This window comes from Lipotes vexillifer, unplaced genomic scaffold, assembly GCF_000442215.2.
Source record: "Lipotes vexillifer unplaced genomic scaffold, Lipotes_vexillifer_v1.1 scaffold205, whole genome shotgun sequence".
Taxonomy (NCBI): Eukaryota; Metazoa; Chordata; class Mammalia; order Artiodactyla; family Lipotidae; genus Lipotes; species Lipotes vexillifer.
In genome coordinates, this window is record NW_006781396.1 from 612,947 (window position 1) to 631,764 (window position 18,818).

The window sequence follows — 18,818 nt, forward strand, 5'->3', positions numbered from 1 at the left end:
GGCTAGGGGGCTGAATGGTGGTTCACATGCCTGCTGAAGTAACTTTGCTGAATGGCAATTCTTATTGTCAGGCTCCTTTTTCACATGATAGAAAATGGTACTCAGGTCTCACTGAAATATTAGTCAGTAAAATTCAATATTTCACTTGATTTTATGATGTCAAGGAACTTATCTTTTGAAAATTCTTTGGAACTTAATATACTTTTGGAATATATTTAGCTTGCTAATAAATGCTCATTGAACAGTTTAAATGCTGTTGAACAGGCATTTTGTTTCATGGGTGTTAATTATGGATACTGATATGGGGAAGAATATTTAACATGAGAAACTACATTTTATTTGGTCAATGTTTTCCTATTCACAAAAGACTAAATTGTTTACTACTGCTATTTTACAACTTGTCACTTGGGGGCAGCAAAAACGTTTAGGAATCACAGAAGTAGGCCAGCATTTAAATAGTAGGACAGATAGGCACTGTATTAGGCATGGTAAGGAAATAAAAATTGAAAAAATCACCCGAACGCCTTGCCTCAAAAGATATCACAGTCTAGTAGAGGGGAAAAGACATTGAACATGAATTATAATACAAGATGGCATAGGATAAGTGAAATGAGAGGCACAATGTGCTATAGGTATTCAGAAGAGGGATAGATCAAAGTCGGCTGCAGGGAAGTAGTCAAAGGTTCATGAAAAATAAGCATTTAAGTAAACCTTGAAATATGACAGGTAGCGATCTACAGGGAAAACCTTCCCAGTTAATAGAATGATATGAAGTAAGGAAGGAAGTGGTGAAAAACTCAGGGCATTTTGGGAGAAATACAGACTACACAGTTGACCCTTGAACAACATGGGTTTGAACTGCAGAAGTCCACTTATATGCGGATTTTTTTTCAATAGTAAATACTACAGCACTACATGATCCGCAGTTGGGTGAATCCCCAGATGTGGAATCATGGATATGGAAAAACTATGGATACAGAGGAACCATGATATGGAGGGCTGACTTTAAGTTATACATGGATTTTTTTACTTCACAGAGGGTTGAAGCCCCTAACCCCCGTTGTTCAAGGGTCAACTGTAATTTGATGTGTTTAAAATACCTAGTACATACACAGAGGAGCTGAGAGACATTTGGAAAGGACAGCAACCAGTTATGAATACTGGGCTAAGGAGTCTGGATTTCAGTCGATAAAAAGAATCCATTAAAGGGGTATATGAGGGACAGTGACAGGGCAGAGGAAAAGGGAAAGAAACACAGACATATACACATATGCAAGCCATGTCCAGAGGTGTGCTTAGATAAGATTGATTTGGCTGTCAGCTCTGTTCAGGCAGAGTGAGGAACATGAGCCAGACACGGGATTAGGTGCTAGAGACACTGGGCAAACAATAGCAGGACACGAAGCGTTTACTGTCTCTTCTCCACTAGAGATATTTGGGAGGCCCAGAAAGGTTAAATAACACCCTTGGGCTTTCATTTTCCCACACAAAAATAGGCCTATGACCATTGGTGTAATGACAACAGAAACAAAATGCCTATGTTCAACAGCGGCCATATAAAAATATAAGAGAGGCAACTCTCAGCTTTCTTCTGATACCTAAGAAAATAGAAAAGGTTTCTCTTATCTCTCAGCTATTTCAAATACTTTTTTTTTTTTTTTTGCGGTACACGGGCCTCTCACTGTTGTGGCCTCTCCCGTCGTGGAGCACAGGCTCCAGACGCGCAGGCTCAGCGGCCATGGCTCACGGGCCCAGCCGCTCCGCGGCATGTGGGATCTTCCCGGACTGGGGCACGAACCCGTGTTCCCTGCATCGGCAGGTGGACTCTCAACCACTGCGTCACCAGGGAAGCCCTCAAATACTTTTTATTCAAGGGAGCCTGGATCTGTGGTTGTATCACACATAGCAGTAATAAATAAGTGATAATAAATCCTTCATACTTCCTAAAGTGACCATTATGGATTTCCAAGCTACTAAAAATACAGCACTAACAATAAAAATTAGTTCTAGACACTGATATTTAAAATATGAGCCTTGGTTGATAAAGAATAGAATAGTGATTAGATATCTAATTTTCACCTCTCTTCCATGAAGTAAAAACAACAACACACACCTGTACTCCTAATATATTTAGAAGTAGCCCAGAGTTTAGTTTAACTATTTGATTAGTTATCACCAATTCTCCATTCCAAACATTCAATAAAAACCAAAAGCTTGGGACTACAGCATCTGACTGCTAAATTAATTACACAGTACATAAAAGGCCAAGCCAACTGAGCAACTTATCCTACAGCTGACCACTCTTCTCGTTTGCCTTCTTATTCTATATCTTACTCTAACAGTTTTATGAATTTAATGGTTTATATGGCTCTCTTAATAGTCTGTTTGCTCCATGGGGGCCAAAGCCATGTCATATCTATCTCTCTATTTCTAGCACCTAGACTAGTGCCTGATACGTAATTGGCATGCACGTGCATGTGCACATATGTGTGTTTGTGTGAGTGAGTATGTATAAAGGATAAATGATTACTTTAAGGGAACTGGCCTTAGAAAGAATATGAGAGAAAAGAGAACTACTTTGACAACCAACATTGTACTATCTCATGGAAAGTCACTTGAAGAGGAATTCTTACCTGGCGTGTCATTACAAAATATGCATACATTGCCATGGCACTTCCATAAGTGATGAAGTAGGTAACTGGCTCCATGATGTCCCAGGAATATTCCCACCAGGTAAGCCGGGCCAAAATGCCAAACTGTGTGGCCATGTAAGCAAGTCCACCCCATAGCACCAAAGTGGTCCTCTTCTCAGCTTTTCTGCTAATCTCAATTCGTACCTACAGGGCACACACGACTGGTCAACTGTAAAGCATTTTGACATAGAACCAATTTTAAACTCTTATTTAAACTGTTCAATGTTCACTAAAGAAACAGGGCTCGTAATCAAGATATAAGTTAGTCTCAATTCTAGGAAATATAGTTTGTTTTCCTAAATAATATCTGTAGTTTTTACTGAGTGCTATTTTATAGGAATAACATTTTTGATACACTTGTGTTTTATGTTTCATCCTAGAAGTAGCTGAAAATATGGTGAAATTATGGGAGTGAATAAGTTAGTTTCAGCGGGTCTTTATCCAACCACAAGATTGCTTTCTTTGCAAGAGAGAAATAAAAACATGCCAGTGTTCTCTCACTGCAGTGTACAAGATTTAATCTATCATTAGTTTTTTACTCAAAAGGTCTACTAGGGGCAAAACAGCACAGTGGGTCAGAGCATGGATTCTGGATTCAGAACGGCCCTGATCTTCACATTACCATAACTTCATTAATGAGTTGTTCAGAGGATTAAATAAGAGAATACAAGTAAAATACTTAGGAAAATTCCTAGCACATAGTAAATATTCAATAAGGGATGATAATTATTTTGCTATAGTTGGTACATTAAAAAATGCTTTACATTTTGAAAATACCAGATTTAAATTTCATCCCCCTTCACAAGAGTTCCTCAAATTTAATTTATCCAACATTTCTAATGGTCTTAAATTTAATGAAAACAACCTTGAGATATGTGTTCCTTACTTTTAAAGAAATCAGAAAAAGCACAGTTTTAAGAGTATTTGTTCCCTTCCTTAATCTCTAATGTAGTCTGGTTTCTTAAAATGGAAATAACTTGTATTTTTATTTAAAAAAAAAGGATGACACATGTTCATTGTAAAACACTTAGGAAAGTGTAAAGAAGAAAAATCATTCATAATCCTACTATTCTATTAGCATTTGGGAATATGTTCCCTCTAATTTTTTTCTTTGTATATGTATGTGTGTGTGTGTGTGTGTGTGTGTGTGTGTGTGTGTGTTGTGTGTATGGCTATATGCATAATACACTTAAAAACTGGATCATAGTATGCACTAATATACACATTGTTTTGTAATTTACTTTTCATAAAATATCATGAAGTGTTTTCTATAGAATATTAGATCTACATGATTGTTTTTAACAGTTGCATAATATTCCATATAATATTAATTCTTAAGTTGGCTAAAATCATTATCCACCTCACTTAGAACCCTTCTTGATCAGCAATTATTCCAATCTTTGTTGTAAAAGTAGTAAGTCTGGTTAAGGGCAGTATATTTAGATCTCAAAGCTCTATGTACATTATCAAGGCTCCAAACTATTCCTTTTCAAGTCCTTTCTTAGCTTTAATCAGAAGCTTTTTATGATTCAGTTCCCAAAACTAGTGGACTAGTTTGATTGACACAGTGCAATCACACAAAACTCAGAGGGAAAAAAAGCAAACATATATGCTCTGGAAAAAATACTGGTGAAGAGAAAAGTGTGAAATTTGAATCTGCACCTTTTCCAGGGGCGCCAGTTGTTCTTTGAGATCTTCTAATCTTTCGATAAGCTCCCTTTCCTTGTTTAACTGGTGCTGCTCGATGCACAAAGTAGTGTATAACTGCTGGACCAGTGTCTTTACATCGTTCAGTGTTGCTGCGTTTTCATAGCTTAAGAGGTCTGAAAGAAAAAGATTACATTTAAAAACAAATGTATGCCTTAAATGAAGAGTTGCTATTCTTAGGGCTATTAGTGATAGGAACACGGCAGATTCATCCACTATAGGGGTCCCACCTTCAATGTTAAAATGAAGGAAAGGGATAGTTCCTTTTTAAAAAGAAAGAGTCCAAAATCCTAGAAAGTAAGCTCATATTTGGGCAACTTGAAAATTTTGAAGCCAACATCCACCATTATATTCTTGGAAGTATAAGTGCTACAAATGAGGCTACAAGTAATAATAATCTTCATTAGATAAAGACAAAAAATTTAAAGTAATATGTCCAAAACTAGTAGAGAGGTTTAGAATTAATCTGATTATCATGCTTATTAAAATTCTGATCTATAATTTATCTGTGGTCTTGCCAGTTTAATTGGTCATTTTTTCCCTTTAGTAACTAACACTTAAGGAAAAAATATACAGTATTTCAAATTTGCAAATACAAGGGTATAAATAAAAATACCATTATCCTAATAATCTTAGCCCCTATATACCTTCCCCCTAGCATATCAATTTTTATTTATTCCCATTGGGCAAAGACATAGAATAGCTGTATGGGTCTCAATATCAAGCTTGAAAGGGCATGAAGTTATGAGAATAACTGAAAAGGTAAAAGATTAAATAATTCTTTGATTCAATATCCTCTTCTGTGAGTAGCATGTGCTTCCAGAAATCTAAAAATTATGTTTTGAAAATTTAATAAAAAGTCAGCTGATCTCAGCTGTCAAATAACTTTTTAAAAAGCACCAGAAGTAAAGCTTTTGTTTTAGAATCTTATTAGCCTTAAATGTGACATTTTGTTAGCTACAGCAGAAGGTCAGCCTTTTTCTAAGTCAAAATAAGCCACAGTCAGAATTAGTCATGTGTGTATTTCAAATATTCTTCAAGGATGTCCTTTAGTACAGTTATCACAGAAATTCAATCAATAAAAAAATTCAAATAAGGGTAGCAAATTGGATTAGAGAAGAGCTGATATAGTAAAATGGGATATAGCGCCTAGCATAGTATCTTGCACGCTTCAATGAATGTGTGCTGCATTAATGGGAACAGATAAAAGCAAGAACACTTTGAGTTCTAGAAGTCGTCTATGTCAACAGAGTCTGCTTTGCACTAAAGTTGCAGCTCACATTCACATATGGTTCTACACTTCCCAAAGTTACAAAAAGAGAAAACTGCACTCTAGAATGTAATAGTGAAGTGGTAGAGTCCATGCCTCCTGACCCCCAGGCCTGGAACTGAGTTATGAGGCTTTTACTATATCAATATTAATATTTCTCCTGCAAACTCAGTCCTCTTTCTTTTTCTTTTATTATTTATTTTATTTTTTGCTGCGTTGGGTCTTCCTTGCTGCACGCGGGCTTTCTCTGGTTGCAGTGAGCGGGAGCTACTCTTCATTGTGGTGCGCAGGCTTCTCACTGCGGTGGCTTCTCTTGTTGTGGAGCATAGGCTCTAGGTGCGCGCGCTTCAGTAGTTGTGGCTCATGGGCTCTAGAGCGCAGGCTCAGTAGTTGTGGTGCACGGGCTTAGCTGCTCCGCAGCATGTGGGATCTTCCCAGACCAGGGCTCAAACCCGTGTCCCCTGCATTGGCAGGCAGATTCTTGACCACTGCGCCACCAGGGAAGTCCTCAGTCCTCTTTCAAAAAGATAATTTTTTAGGTAGGTATAAATTATCTATGGTAAACAAAATCCTCTCACATATATTATCCCATATTTATACTCATGGCAGCATATAATCCACAATTTATAAGTGAGGGATTTTGAGTCCTAGAGAGATAAGATTAACAAACATTTTTGTATTAGGTACTGATCTATTCACTAGAGAGGGGAAAAAATCAAATATGAGGTGGTTTCTCTCCTTAATGAGGTCTAATAATGATATTCACAAAGCTGCACGGCTAGCAGGGAGTGGGAAAAGACCTTCTGACTGGTAGTCCAATGACTTTTCTATTCCATGTCCTTTCTTTTTCCATTTCCACTTTCAATACCATAATTACACTGTATTTGCTTAGAAATCCAAGGAGGGAGAAAAGGAGGGGGGAAGGGAGGAAAGAAGGGAGGAAAGAAGGAAGCAAGCAAACAAACTAAACAGACCCTCTCCTCTTCCTTTTCCTTATGAAGCACACACATGTTAATGATCAAATATGTATAGACAATCATAACCTGAAAATCTATGAAATCTGAAATCAGGCTTGGTATTTGTCTTATAAAAGAGTTTCTATTAGAATGTCATTCATCAAAGACTTGTTCTTTTAAAATTAATATTCATATTATGGGTTCTCCTGTGTAGGAAATTTATTTTTTTATATCAGTCTTTTCTTTCATGGCTTCTGTGTTTTATGTTATAGGTAGAAACATATTTCTCACTCCAAGTTTGTAAAACTATTTCTCTTTTGATTTTTTTCTCTATGATAAATTATAAAATAAACAGCTAAGTAAATGATAATATACATTCATACAATGTAATATATAGCAGCTGTGAAAAAGAATAAGGAATTCTTTATGTTCTGGTATTTTAAGATCTTCAGAATACACTGTTAGGTAAGAAGAGCAGTTTAGTGGTTTTATACCTTGACATCTAGTTAAAGTGGAATTATGTTTCCCCATATATCCCAAATAATTCCCTGTATGGTTCTGAATTAGAGTTAGCCAAAAGAGAGATTCAAGTGAGGTTTTAGAAGGCAGAAGTGAAGCAGAAGCCATCATGCTCTGAAGGTTGTCGTTAGTAGTGAGAGACAGATGCAGAGGTGCCTGGAGATGCCAGTGTGTGTCTGCTCTCCCTGGCTCTGCATCCAGCTCTTTTTTCTCAACTGCCACCTCTGATGATTAACAGCAAATCCACGCCCACAGCCAGATGCAGCTTTCTAAAGCTGTGCTGTCCAAAACAGTAACTGTTTGCCGTGTGTGGCTATTTAAATTTAAATGAATTAAAATGAAATAAAATTTAAAATTCAGTTTCTCAGCCATACTAGCCACATTTCAAATGCTCAATAGGCACATGTGACTGATGGCTACCATATTGGACAGTGCAGAAATGGAACATTTTCATTGTCACAGAAAGTTCTATTTGATAACACTGTCCTAGGGATCTCTCTACCAGCCCTCCTTTGTTAATTCTTCTTATCCTAGTAGTTGGACGCACTTGAATTTCCAGGTTCCCTGGCAAGCTTTGATTTGTCCACATGTGCCATCACTTCAAACTTAGTAACTTTTCTCTGATCTTCCAAGCTCCCCTTTACAGACTCTTACTTCTTTACCTTCATCTACAACTGTACAAAGTCTCATTCCTATAATAAATCTTTTATTTCACTTTATTCACATGCTTCTGCTTCCCCAATTGAACCCTGACCGACATGAACAATATATGTATGATATGCCATTATTTGCATAAAAAGGGAAAAAAGATTATGCATTCACATTTGCTTATGAATGCACTGACTCTCTGATAGGAAACAAGAAACTAAGAACAATGCTTACTGGTAAGAGGAGAGAAGTGTGGCTGTGAAACAGGGATGAAAAAATCTTTTCCCATATATTCTTTGACTCTGGGAGCTGAACATTGTGAATGCATTATCATTCAAAGCAAATAAAATTTAATGTGTTACAACATACCTTCAAACAGCAATGAAAAGACTATAAAATGATAATTCATAGGAGATCAGTCTCACAGATGTCCAATTCTAGACCTGGCTGAACACAGAGTTGTTATTTTTCTGATCAGCAAAGCCCTGGTAAACTCAAGAGACTTAGCTTTATTTTGTTAGATTTTCTTGACAGGAAGAATATGCTTCCAAGGTATTGTCATGGTGGAGGAAAACAACAACCTCAAACCCTTGACCCTGAAAAATCTGCCCACCTATTTGCAGATGAAATTATAGGAAGAGAGAAGGTAAATCTGCTAATGGCTTAACAAAAACACTTATGGATGATCCGTGTATGCTTCCCTAAAAATGCAATTAAGATGTTTATTAATGTTTCTTCACATGCCATCAGTGCCAGGATAATTAAGGTACACAAAGACAGGGAGATGTGCACAAATAATGGGGATTAAAAAGTCTTTTCAGCTACTATAATGGTTTGGGAAGAATTCTGGCTATCTGAGTCTCTGATAAGGTATTCATTATAGTTCGTATTTGGTTTGCCTGTTCAACATTTTCTCTCAATTACTTACATTATTAGGAGAGAAGCAAGGTCTCCAATATCCTCTGGATGGATAAATGGGGGAAAGGGCTTAGTGTTGCCAATCAAGATGAGTCTCCTTAGCACAAAAACTTTCAACGACCAGTGGTCACAGGGGAATCCAGCCATATACAGCTTTGGTAACCAAAAGAATGCAATGGAACTTGCAACTAGCCTTGCTGCTATGACCTGTCCCCTTGTTCCATTTCAGTTTTTTCCTGCCTCTTCCCTCCAATTTTGGCATTAGGTACAAGCGTTGTCAGTACTTAGGTATTCGTAATACCTATGACTGCCAATCCCACATAAACATCAAACAGGGCTATATTAGATCCTATATGAATAAGCCCTCTATCCTCAGTGCCTGGTGAAGTATGTGAAATTAAGGTTTACTGGTGCACAACATTCATAGAGCATTTTTAGCTCTAAAGTGCTATCCATGCACAGGGAAAAGAAAAATAGGAGAGAAAAGCGAAAATTAAAGGGGCGTAAGGAATGAGTAGAAAAAAACTGTGTCAAAACTTAAAACTATTCTGGAAAAGTTTTCCTTCATTAACTATTTTAACTTTTATTAAAGTATATTTGTTCCATCTGCTCCATGAATATATAAAATCCTAGTGTTCTTCTCATTATCTAATACCCAAAACCTAGTGCCTTCAACTTCTTTTCTCCGTTTAGCTTTTTCACTAAAAACAGTTACAATGTGGGGAAGAGGAATATGTTTACTCATCTGTATGATCGGCATCCCTCTCAAATACAGAAATATAACTGTTCTCTTACTCACCGCAGCTGACAAATAGTGGTGACTTGGAGGAAGATAATATGATGGAAACAAAATGAAAACCTATCTTATGTTTATTTCAAAAGAAAAAAAGATTTTTTTTACTATGTTTTAAAAATTGAGGCAAAAGTGTTTATGAACTTAAAACAGTATTATTTAAGCTTCTGTGAAAAAAGTATACAATGACATAATTGCTCATTGACTAATAATAACAGAGCTGAGAGAGATTTGATGTCTAAATTTAAATATTAAAATGGTCTTTTAAAGTTTTATACTAATGCTACTATTGAGCATACCAAATTTCATACTTCAAATTACAATTATCCCATGAACTATAGACTTCTGACCCTTGCAAACTTCACATTCTAATTGACTTCTAGGGAAGGTGGACAGATATCCCACAGTTCTGAGACACAGATAAAACAAAGAGTTGTAAGGCTGCCAAACTGATTACCAGAGAATCAAATATAATTTCTCCCCTTTTCAGTTTCTACCTTTACTTTCTTTATTCAACTTGAGAATAGCCTTATTTAAAAAATTAAAACTTTCATTTCTCTTTTAAAAACACAGTATTAGACAAGATGGTTAGAATTATTCATTGATTAAAATACCTCTAGTTTTTGACAACATAAATCTTTACTTTCCTCATTGTTATACTTTATATAAGAATATATTAGCCAACTTTTAATATTTTACTAATGCAGTAGAAAATCAAAATAGAATGAACTCCCTAGGAAATTCACATACACACATAAGGTCTATCCATGTTGCTGCAAATGGCAGGGTTTCCTTCTCTCTCATGGCTGAATAATATTTTAGACACACACACACACACACACACACACACACACACACACACACACACACACACACACTACATCTTCTTTATCCATTCATCTGTAGATGGACACTTAGGTTGTTTCCATAGCTTGGCTATTGTGAATAATGCTGCAATGAACATGGGAGTGTAGATATCTCTTTGAGATTCTGATTTCATTTCCTTTGGATATATACACCAAAGTGGAATTGCTGGATCATACAGTAGTTCTATGTTGGTCAAAGGGTACCAAGTTTCCAATTATAAGATGAATAAGTTCTGGGGATCTAATGTACAGCATGGTGACTATAGTTAACAAAACTGTAATGTATACTTGAAAGTGGCTAAGAAAGTAGATCTCAAGTGTTCTCATCAAAAAGAAATGGTAATTATGTGAGATGATGGAGGTATTAACTAATCCTGTTGTGGTAATCGTTTCTCAACATATAAGTGTATCAAATCATCACACTGTATACTTTAAACTACACTGTGTTATATGTCAATTATATGTCAATAAAGCCAGAAAAAAATAAAGAGCAAATTTAAAGAACAACAACAACAACAAAAATTGAGTAAAATAAGGCCTGTACTTCTGTTATTTTAAAGAGAACGTCTAGTCCAAGAATCAGGGAATAAAGAAGAAAAACATATTAGTATAGCTAATATATAGCTAACAATCCTTGGTCTACATGTTCAATTATTCCAACTTAATAAAATCTGATTCAGTAATGTCTTACTATTTAAAGGATTCTTTAACTCATTTAACTCGCTCAATATAGGATGACTACCTAAGTCAATGGGGTATACAAAAATCATAGTGCCTTCCCTCTGATCATTTGAAAAGAAAAGGAATGAAGAATTCAGAGAAGAGAATAATCACTTCTGGTTGGCTGGGAGTAAGAAAAAGAAAGAATGGGATCATGGAAGAGCTGACATTGATGATTTTGACCTGAGGAAATAGGAGGTTAGGAATAAAAGAAAAAGGCATCTTAGAGGAAAGGTGAGAAAACACTGAGATGGTAAAGGAAAGAGCAAAGGAACTAGAGGGTGGAGGAAAAGTAGGAATCTTTTAAGAGGAAAAGAGAAAAACTTTAAAGGTAGATGTGGACCAGATTTTGGAGGCATTCAACACTTAGGCTTTTACTTAGAACTTTTTCTACATTAGACACAATTCTCAAAAGCAGAATGGAAAATAACAAATGTCCTAGGAAGCTGATGGGGGTGGTGGTGGTGGTGGAAGGGGAATTAACGACAGCAGTGAGTGACAATGAACATCAAGGGCAAAGAGAGAAACATGACCAAAAGAGACACACTTCAAAATGTTATTTTAGAGGGCTATTTAATAGCATCAGTACTGTGCAAAGCCATATCGGAGTGTGGGGTGAAAAGAAAAATCAGTAAAACTAACTTTGTCTTTATTTAAATTTTTGATATTTTGTTTATCATCTATTTTTTGCATTAACTTTGGTTTTTAAAAGTAGTTCATGAAAATATTTGATTACTGAGTTTTCTGGCACTGGAGGCAAATATCTCATTTTTTCGCATAAAAGCATATTCTTGTCCGAAGTTCCCAAGGACTATTATTGTACAATAGTTGACTTTCAAACTGCTAACCTTGAGCCATCAAAAAAAGGGGTTAATTCCTGTTACAAATGTTTAAGAGGACAGGGAATTCCATAATTTTTTAAAAAGATTCCCCCAGTGGGCTTCCCTGGTGGCACAGTGGTTGAGAGTCCGCCTGCCGATGCAGCGGACGCGGGTTCGTGCCCCGGTCCGGGAGGATCCCGCATGCCGCGGAGCAGTTGGTCCCGTGAGCCATGGCCGCTGAGCCTGCGTGTCCGGAGCCTGTGCTCCGCAACAGGAGAGGCCACAACAGTGAAAGGCCCGCGTACCGCAAAAAAAAAAAAAAAAGATTCCCCAGTAACGTTATTAAAATAATATGACTTTTAGCTTGTATGGAAGGAAGGAGTTTAAGTTATGTAGAACACTCATTTATGTGAAACAGTGACAAGAGCCGATAATAAAGCATTCTGGTGTCTATGTTTTAGTCAGTGTACTAGCGAAGTGCTACCTATATGTAAAACTTTGACTGCTCTTTGAATACTGTCTGTTTCTCAACTTTACCCAGGGGAAAAAAAGTTCTTTCCAAAAGCCGTTCTCACATTTCTCTGACCTTATCAATGTTACTTGTTACCTCTCTTTGGTGGTCGTACATGATACGTTAAGTCATTAATGACCAGTTTAAAGTCGTCAAGGAGGAGGAGGTCTATTCCTGTTGAGGCAGCAACTCGAACGCCATCTGTGAAAATTTAAATGTGAAAATTTTAAGGTCATATGTCCATAATTATTCAAGAATGGTCAGGAAAAAAGCAATCCTCAAAACAGATTTTAAAATTATGTCTTCTCTTTTAAATTTCAGTTAACTTTTTGCCTTATCCCTAAATTCTATGCTAAACAAAGCTTATACTATCTGAGGCTTTTTGTTTTCATGGCAATCTTCTTGGTGAAGATTTAACAATGTGTTTTTCTGGAATAACTTTATGAACAAGTGAAATAATTACATAGATGTATAGGTGTCAGCTGGAAATCTAGGGTCACTGGGAGAGGTGCATGGATGTCTATGATGGAAGTTGGTTGAGTAAAACACCCAATGTTTTCTAATATATGGTACTTTGCAGTATAGTTACTGATTAGTTGCCAATAATCCAGTAGGGGCAGATGCTAGGGTTAGCAAAGTACACCAAGCTGATCTATTAATTACATTACAAGATGAGTTGAGAATTAAGAATATTTAAAATATTTAAACTACAGAAATATGGCAAATTAGCAACAACTGAGTAAATCCAAGGGTAAATAGGTACTTACTGTACTAGGCTTTTACGTTTTCTGTAAGTTTAAAATATTTCAAAGTGAAAGTGGGAAAAATGTAAGGCACTTAAAAAATAAATAAATGAAATGGATATCATGTCAAGTGGGAATTTTTAGTGCCTTATTTTATATTGTTTTCAAACCATATGTCTTTATTTTGTAAACATTTATGTGAAAGACCTAAGAAGATTTAAAAAGAAGGCGTAATATTTCATATCTTCAGAGATGATGGCTCAACTACTAGAAAAGTTTATTCTACACCTAAGGTAATGACAAAAGGTCTCAAAAGTATAAATGTGATTGATGGTTCATCTTTGCCCATGGCATTATATGTGAGGTGCTTTTGAATGAGATCCCTGTGTATATACCCTTGCTAAAACTGAGCAATCATATTCTGAAAATTGGGAGAGAAATCACTGTCTCTCTTGACATTTGCTAAGCAAACGATTGTGTCCTAAAGTTAAGAGCATGGGATTCTTTTGCAGTGGTGCGTGCGTGTGTGTGTGTGTGTGTGTGTGTGTGTAAAAACAATTTGGAGTGAAATGATGGGTGGGTGGGAATTAATAATGAAGGTGTATGCCCAGTAGTGGGATTGCTGGGTGGTATCGTAGCTCTATTTTTAGTTTTTTAAGGAACCTCCATACTGTTCTCCATAGTGGCTGTATCAATTTATATTCCCACCAACAGCATAGGAGGGTTCCCTTTTCTCCACACCCTCTCCAGCATTTATTGTTTCTTGATTTTTTTATAATGGCCATTCTGACTGGCGTGAGGTGATACCTCATTGTAGTTTTGACTTGCATTTCTCTAATGATTAGTGATGTCAAGCATATTTTCACGTGCCTCTTGGCCATCTGTATGTCTTCCTTGGTGAAATGTCTATTTAATGGCCTATGTGGGAAAAGAACCTAAAAAAGAGTGGATATATGTAAATGTATAACTGATTCACTTTGCCGTACAGCAGAAACTAACACAACATTGTAAAGCAATTAGGCTCCAGTAAAAATTAAAAAAAAAAAATAATGAAGGTGACTATACCTGGTGAATAGATTGCAACTCTGTCAATTCCCCGATCCTCTTCTTGTAGTTGTCGTAAAAACACACCAACAGAGTCTGAGATAGGTTTGAGTGTGAACTGGCAGCGTTCACGCCGGGATGGTAGCCTCACAGATATCACAGGTAACCCATTTTGATACACCACTGTCACATCTGAATGAAAAAGACCCATAACCATATGATAATTAGATTTCATTATAAGTTAAAGTGACATTATTAATCTTCTTAAATGGGGGTTTATTATTATTAGTGTGGCTTAAAATGTTTTCTACGGTTCAAGAATATGCCCTTTAGCTTTAGTTGAAGGTTATTCCAGGAAATGGCTTATGGAAGATCATATCTATCACACAACACTTTGCAGAAAAAAGAAAATATGCAAAGGATTATCTTTTAAGTGGGTCAAGGAGAGGCTTTCCCAGGAATTTAAGGTAAAGTTCTTGGTATTGGTGAATACAAACCCTGAATCCATTTAGTAAACTTTTATTAAGTAGCCAGAGATTGCTGGGCCAAATTCTATACCCTGTAGGAGGTGGCTCTTGGGAGCCAGAGCTTTTTTAAGAATCTGTGGGGAATGACATGTGAAAGTACACTAATAAGTGAGACTTACTCAAGGACAATCAACTCATATTTCTGTAGTACGTATAATATATCCAAGGTGCTTGATAAGTAAGCATTCTCTTATACAACTTGGACATATTATGATATAATAAAAAACAATTCCTTTTAAGTTCTCTTGAACATTTTCCTGAGGTTAGCAAGAGGCCAAAGCTCAACTTTTGGGATTTACTAACAAAACGTTTTTAAGGGAACCATTATCATAAGCTACACAACTGAAAGGATTTTCTACAACAAAATGGCACAGAGTTCCTTATTTCCTTATCTTGTTCCTTAACAGTCTTGATTTATAGAACCTTAGTCCCTAAAACAAATGCCAGAATAACTCTTTCAAAAATATTTTCAAATGAATCTTTTTTTTTTTTTTTCTTGCGTTATGCGGGCCTCTCACTGTTGTGGCCTCTCCCATTTGCGGAGCACAGGCTCCGGACGCGCAGGCTCAGTGGCCATGGCTCACGGGCCCAGCCGCTCCGCGGCATGTGGGATCTTCCCGAAACGGGGCACGAACCCGCGTCTCCTGCATCGGCAGGCGGACTCTCAAGCACTGCGCCACCAGGGAAGCCCTCAAATGAATCTTTTAATAAATAAATTTTGAACCAGAATTTTTTACACAAGCAACCAAGCATTTAAAGATGATAATTTAGGGATTTCCCTGATGGCACAGTGGATAAGACTTCACGCTCCCAATGCAGGGGGCCTGGGTTCAATCCCTGGTCAGGGAGCTAGATCCCACATGCATGCTGCAACTAAAAGTTCACATGCCACAACTAAGGAGCCCACGTTCTGCAATTAAGGAGCCCACCTGCCACAACTAAGACCTGGTGCAACCAAATAAATAAATATTAAAAAAAAATAAAGATGATAATTTATCACTAGTCTGTGAAAGGAAAACAGGGTTTGGAATCAAATCTGGTATGGAATCCAGCCAAAAATAATAAATAAATAAATTAAAAAACCCCACTTAGCATACTGCTTTAAGATGAGTGATGTTTCTTTTTAAAAAATATTTTAAAATTTAATTAATTAACTAATTTTTGGCTGCGTTGGGTCTTCCTTGCAGCACACAGGCTTTCTCTAGTTGCAGCAAGCAGGGGCCACTCTTCGTTGCGGTGTGCAGCTTGCTCATTGTGGTGGCTTCTCTTGTTGCGGAGCACAGGCTCTAAACGCCTGGGCTTCAGCAGTTGTGGCTCATGGGCTCTAGAGCGTAGGCTCAGTAGTTGTGGCACATGGGCTTGGCTGCTCTGTGGCATGTGGGATCTTCCCAGACCAGGGCTCAAACCCTTGTCCCCTATGTTGGCAGGCGGATTCTTAACCACTGCGCCACCAGGGAAGTCCCTAATAATGTTTCTTCATTAGCTTTTTTTTTTTTTTTTTTTTTTATGGTACGCGGGCCTCTCACTGCTGTGGCCTCTCCCGCTGCGGAGCACAGGCTCCGGACGCGCAGGCTCAGCGGCCATGGCTCACGGGCCCAGCCGCTCCGCGGCATGTGGGATCTTCCCGGACCAGGGCACGAACCCGTGTCCCCTGCATCGGCAGGCGGACTCTCAACCACTGCGCCACCAGGGAAGCCCTAGCTTTTTCTAAGACTTAAAAGATACACTCTATAAAGTTTTTAAGGATTCGTATCCCTCAAAATTGAAGAGCCGAGAGGAAATATACATAGAATAATAATGTTCTGGAGATTCTAAATGCATCAAACTTTTCATAGTTGTAGTCATTTACATCTTATTTTCTCGCCTGGTCTAGTAAATTATAATGCCTACAATGAATACAAAAGCCTCACACTACATTGTTTCGTGACTTAAATTTTAAAAGTAACCCTTATTGAAGCATAGTTTATAAATAACAATGTACACTCTTATTTTAAATGAACATTTGATGAATTTTGACATAATAATCAAGATAAAGAACATTTCCATTAGCCCCCCCAAATTCTCTTGATCCGATTCAAGTTAACCCCTGGGCAACTATTGATTGGATTTTTTGGCCACAGATTATATTTAGTTTTTCTAGAGTTTTATACTACTGGAATCATACAGCATGCATTCTTTTGTATCTGGCTTCTTTCTTTCAGCATAATGATTCTGAGATTCACCAGTGTTGCTGCATGCATTAGTAGTTAATTTGTTTTTTTTGCTGAGTAGCATTTAAAATTGTGGATACACCACAATTTGTTCAACCATTCACCTGTTGACTGACATGTGGATTGTTTCCAGTTTTGGACTACTATGAATAAACCTTTTATGCTTATTTACTCACAAGTCTTTGTGTGGACATATGGTATACCTTTTCTCATCCTTTTATGTTTAACCTACCCACGTCTTTATATTTCAAGTGGGTTTCCTGCAGGCACCATATGGTTGAGTCTTCCTATTTTATCCAATCTGACAATCTGTCTTTTAATTAAAGTGTGTATATCATTAGCATTTAATAAATTATAAATATTGTTGTGTATGTCTGCCATCTTGCTACTTTTCTTGACTCAACTCTTCTTTCTTCCACTTTTCTTCGATTCATGCCCTCTTTTAGATTAACTATTTTTTTTATTACATTTAATCTCTACTATTGGCTTATTAACTGTACCTTTTCATGTTTTGGGGTTACTCTATAGCAGGTATTGCCAAACTTTTTCTGTAAAGGGTTAGATAGACATTAAATACTTTAGGCTTTGTAGGCCATAAGATCTCTGCTGCAACTTTAGACTGCACTGTGGTGCAAAAGCAGCCCTAGGCAATATGTAAACGAATATGCATGGCTGTTTCAACAAACTTTATTTACAAAAATAAGGAGTGCACTGGGCTTGGCCTATTGGGTTTGCTAAACCCTACTCAAGGGTTTACAATATACATCTTTAACTTATCACAGTTAACCTTCAAGTAATATCATACCACTTTAGGTATAGCGTAGAGAACCTTACAACAATATACTTCCATTCCCCCTGTATTGTTCTATATTTTATTTCTAAATAAATATTTTTTATTTATATTTTATTTCTAAATGTGTGGTTATAAACCACACATTATTTTTACTTTGATAACTGATTATACTTTAAAGAAATTTTAAAATGAGAAAAATGTCTTTTATATTTATACACATATTTACCCTCTGGTGTTCCTCACTGTTTCTGGTATAGATCCACATTTCCATTTGGTATCATTTTCCTTTTGTCTCAAGAGCTTCCTTAAACATTTCTTGTTGTGCAGATATGTTGACAATAAGTTCTCTCAGTTTTGGTAAAGTGAGAAAAAGTCTTTATTTCATCTTCAATTTTGAAAGACATTTTTGCTATGAAAAATATTCTAGGTTGGCTTTTTTTTTTTCCTTTTAGTGCTCTAAAGAAATTGCCTTCTGGTTTGCACAGTATATGATAAATTTATGTACATTCTTATCTTTGTTCCTTTGTATGTGATACGTCTTTTTCCCTCTGGCTGCTTTTAATATTTTCTCTTTATCATTGGTTTTCAGCAATCTGATTATAATGTTCCTTTCTATAGTTTTCTTTATGATTATTCTGTTTGGGAATTGTTAAATTTCTTAGCTCTGTGGGCTCATGGTTCTCATCAAATTTGGAAAAATTTTGGCCATTATTCAAATATTTTTTATGTCTCCCACCCCTCTCCTTATGGGATTCCAATTACACATATATTAGACCATGTGGTACTGTCACACAGGGCACTAAAACTCTGTTCATATTATTTTAGTTTTTCCCCCTCAGAATAATTTTGGATAGTTTTAATTGCTATGTATGTCAATGTCACTGATCTTTTCCTCTGTAGTGTGTAATCTGCTATTAATTCCATTTATATTGGTTTTCATTTCAGATATATTTTTCACCTCTAGAAGTTCCCTTTGTTTATTGTTCTATTTTTCTTCATATTATGCTTATGTTTTCTTCTCTCTCTCTGAATATAAGGGTCACGTTTATAATAACTATTTTAAAATCCTCTGTTAATTC

The 18,818-nt window shown here is 36.6% G+C and overlaps 1 protein-coding gene across 1 annotated transcript in view; it reads right to left on the bottom strand.

Annotated features, from left to right (window-relative positions):
• The window catches only part of MCU (mitochondrial calcium uniporter), a 231,134-nt gene that overhangs the window by 16,910 nt on the left and 195,406 nt on the right, over positions 1–18,818 (bottom strand). Inside the window, exons 3-6 of the mRNA XM_007454674.1 lie at positions 14,231–14,401; positions 12,519–12,623; positions 4,356–4,516; positions 2,634–2,837 (exon numbers count right to left, since the gene is read on the bottom strand). Of these exons, the coding sequence (XP_007454736.1) occupies positions 2,634–2,837; positions 4,356–4,516; positions 12,519–12,623; positions 14,231–14,401 (641 nt within the window). The remainder of the gene's footprint in view (positions 1–2,633; positions 2,838–4,355; positions 4,517–12,518; positions 12,624–14,230; positions 14,402–18,818) is intronic.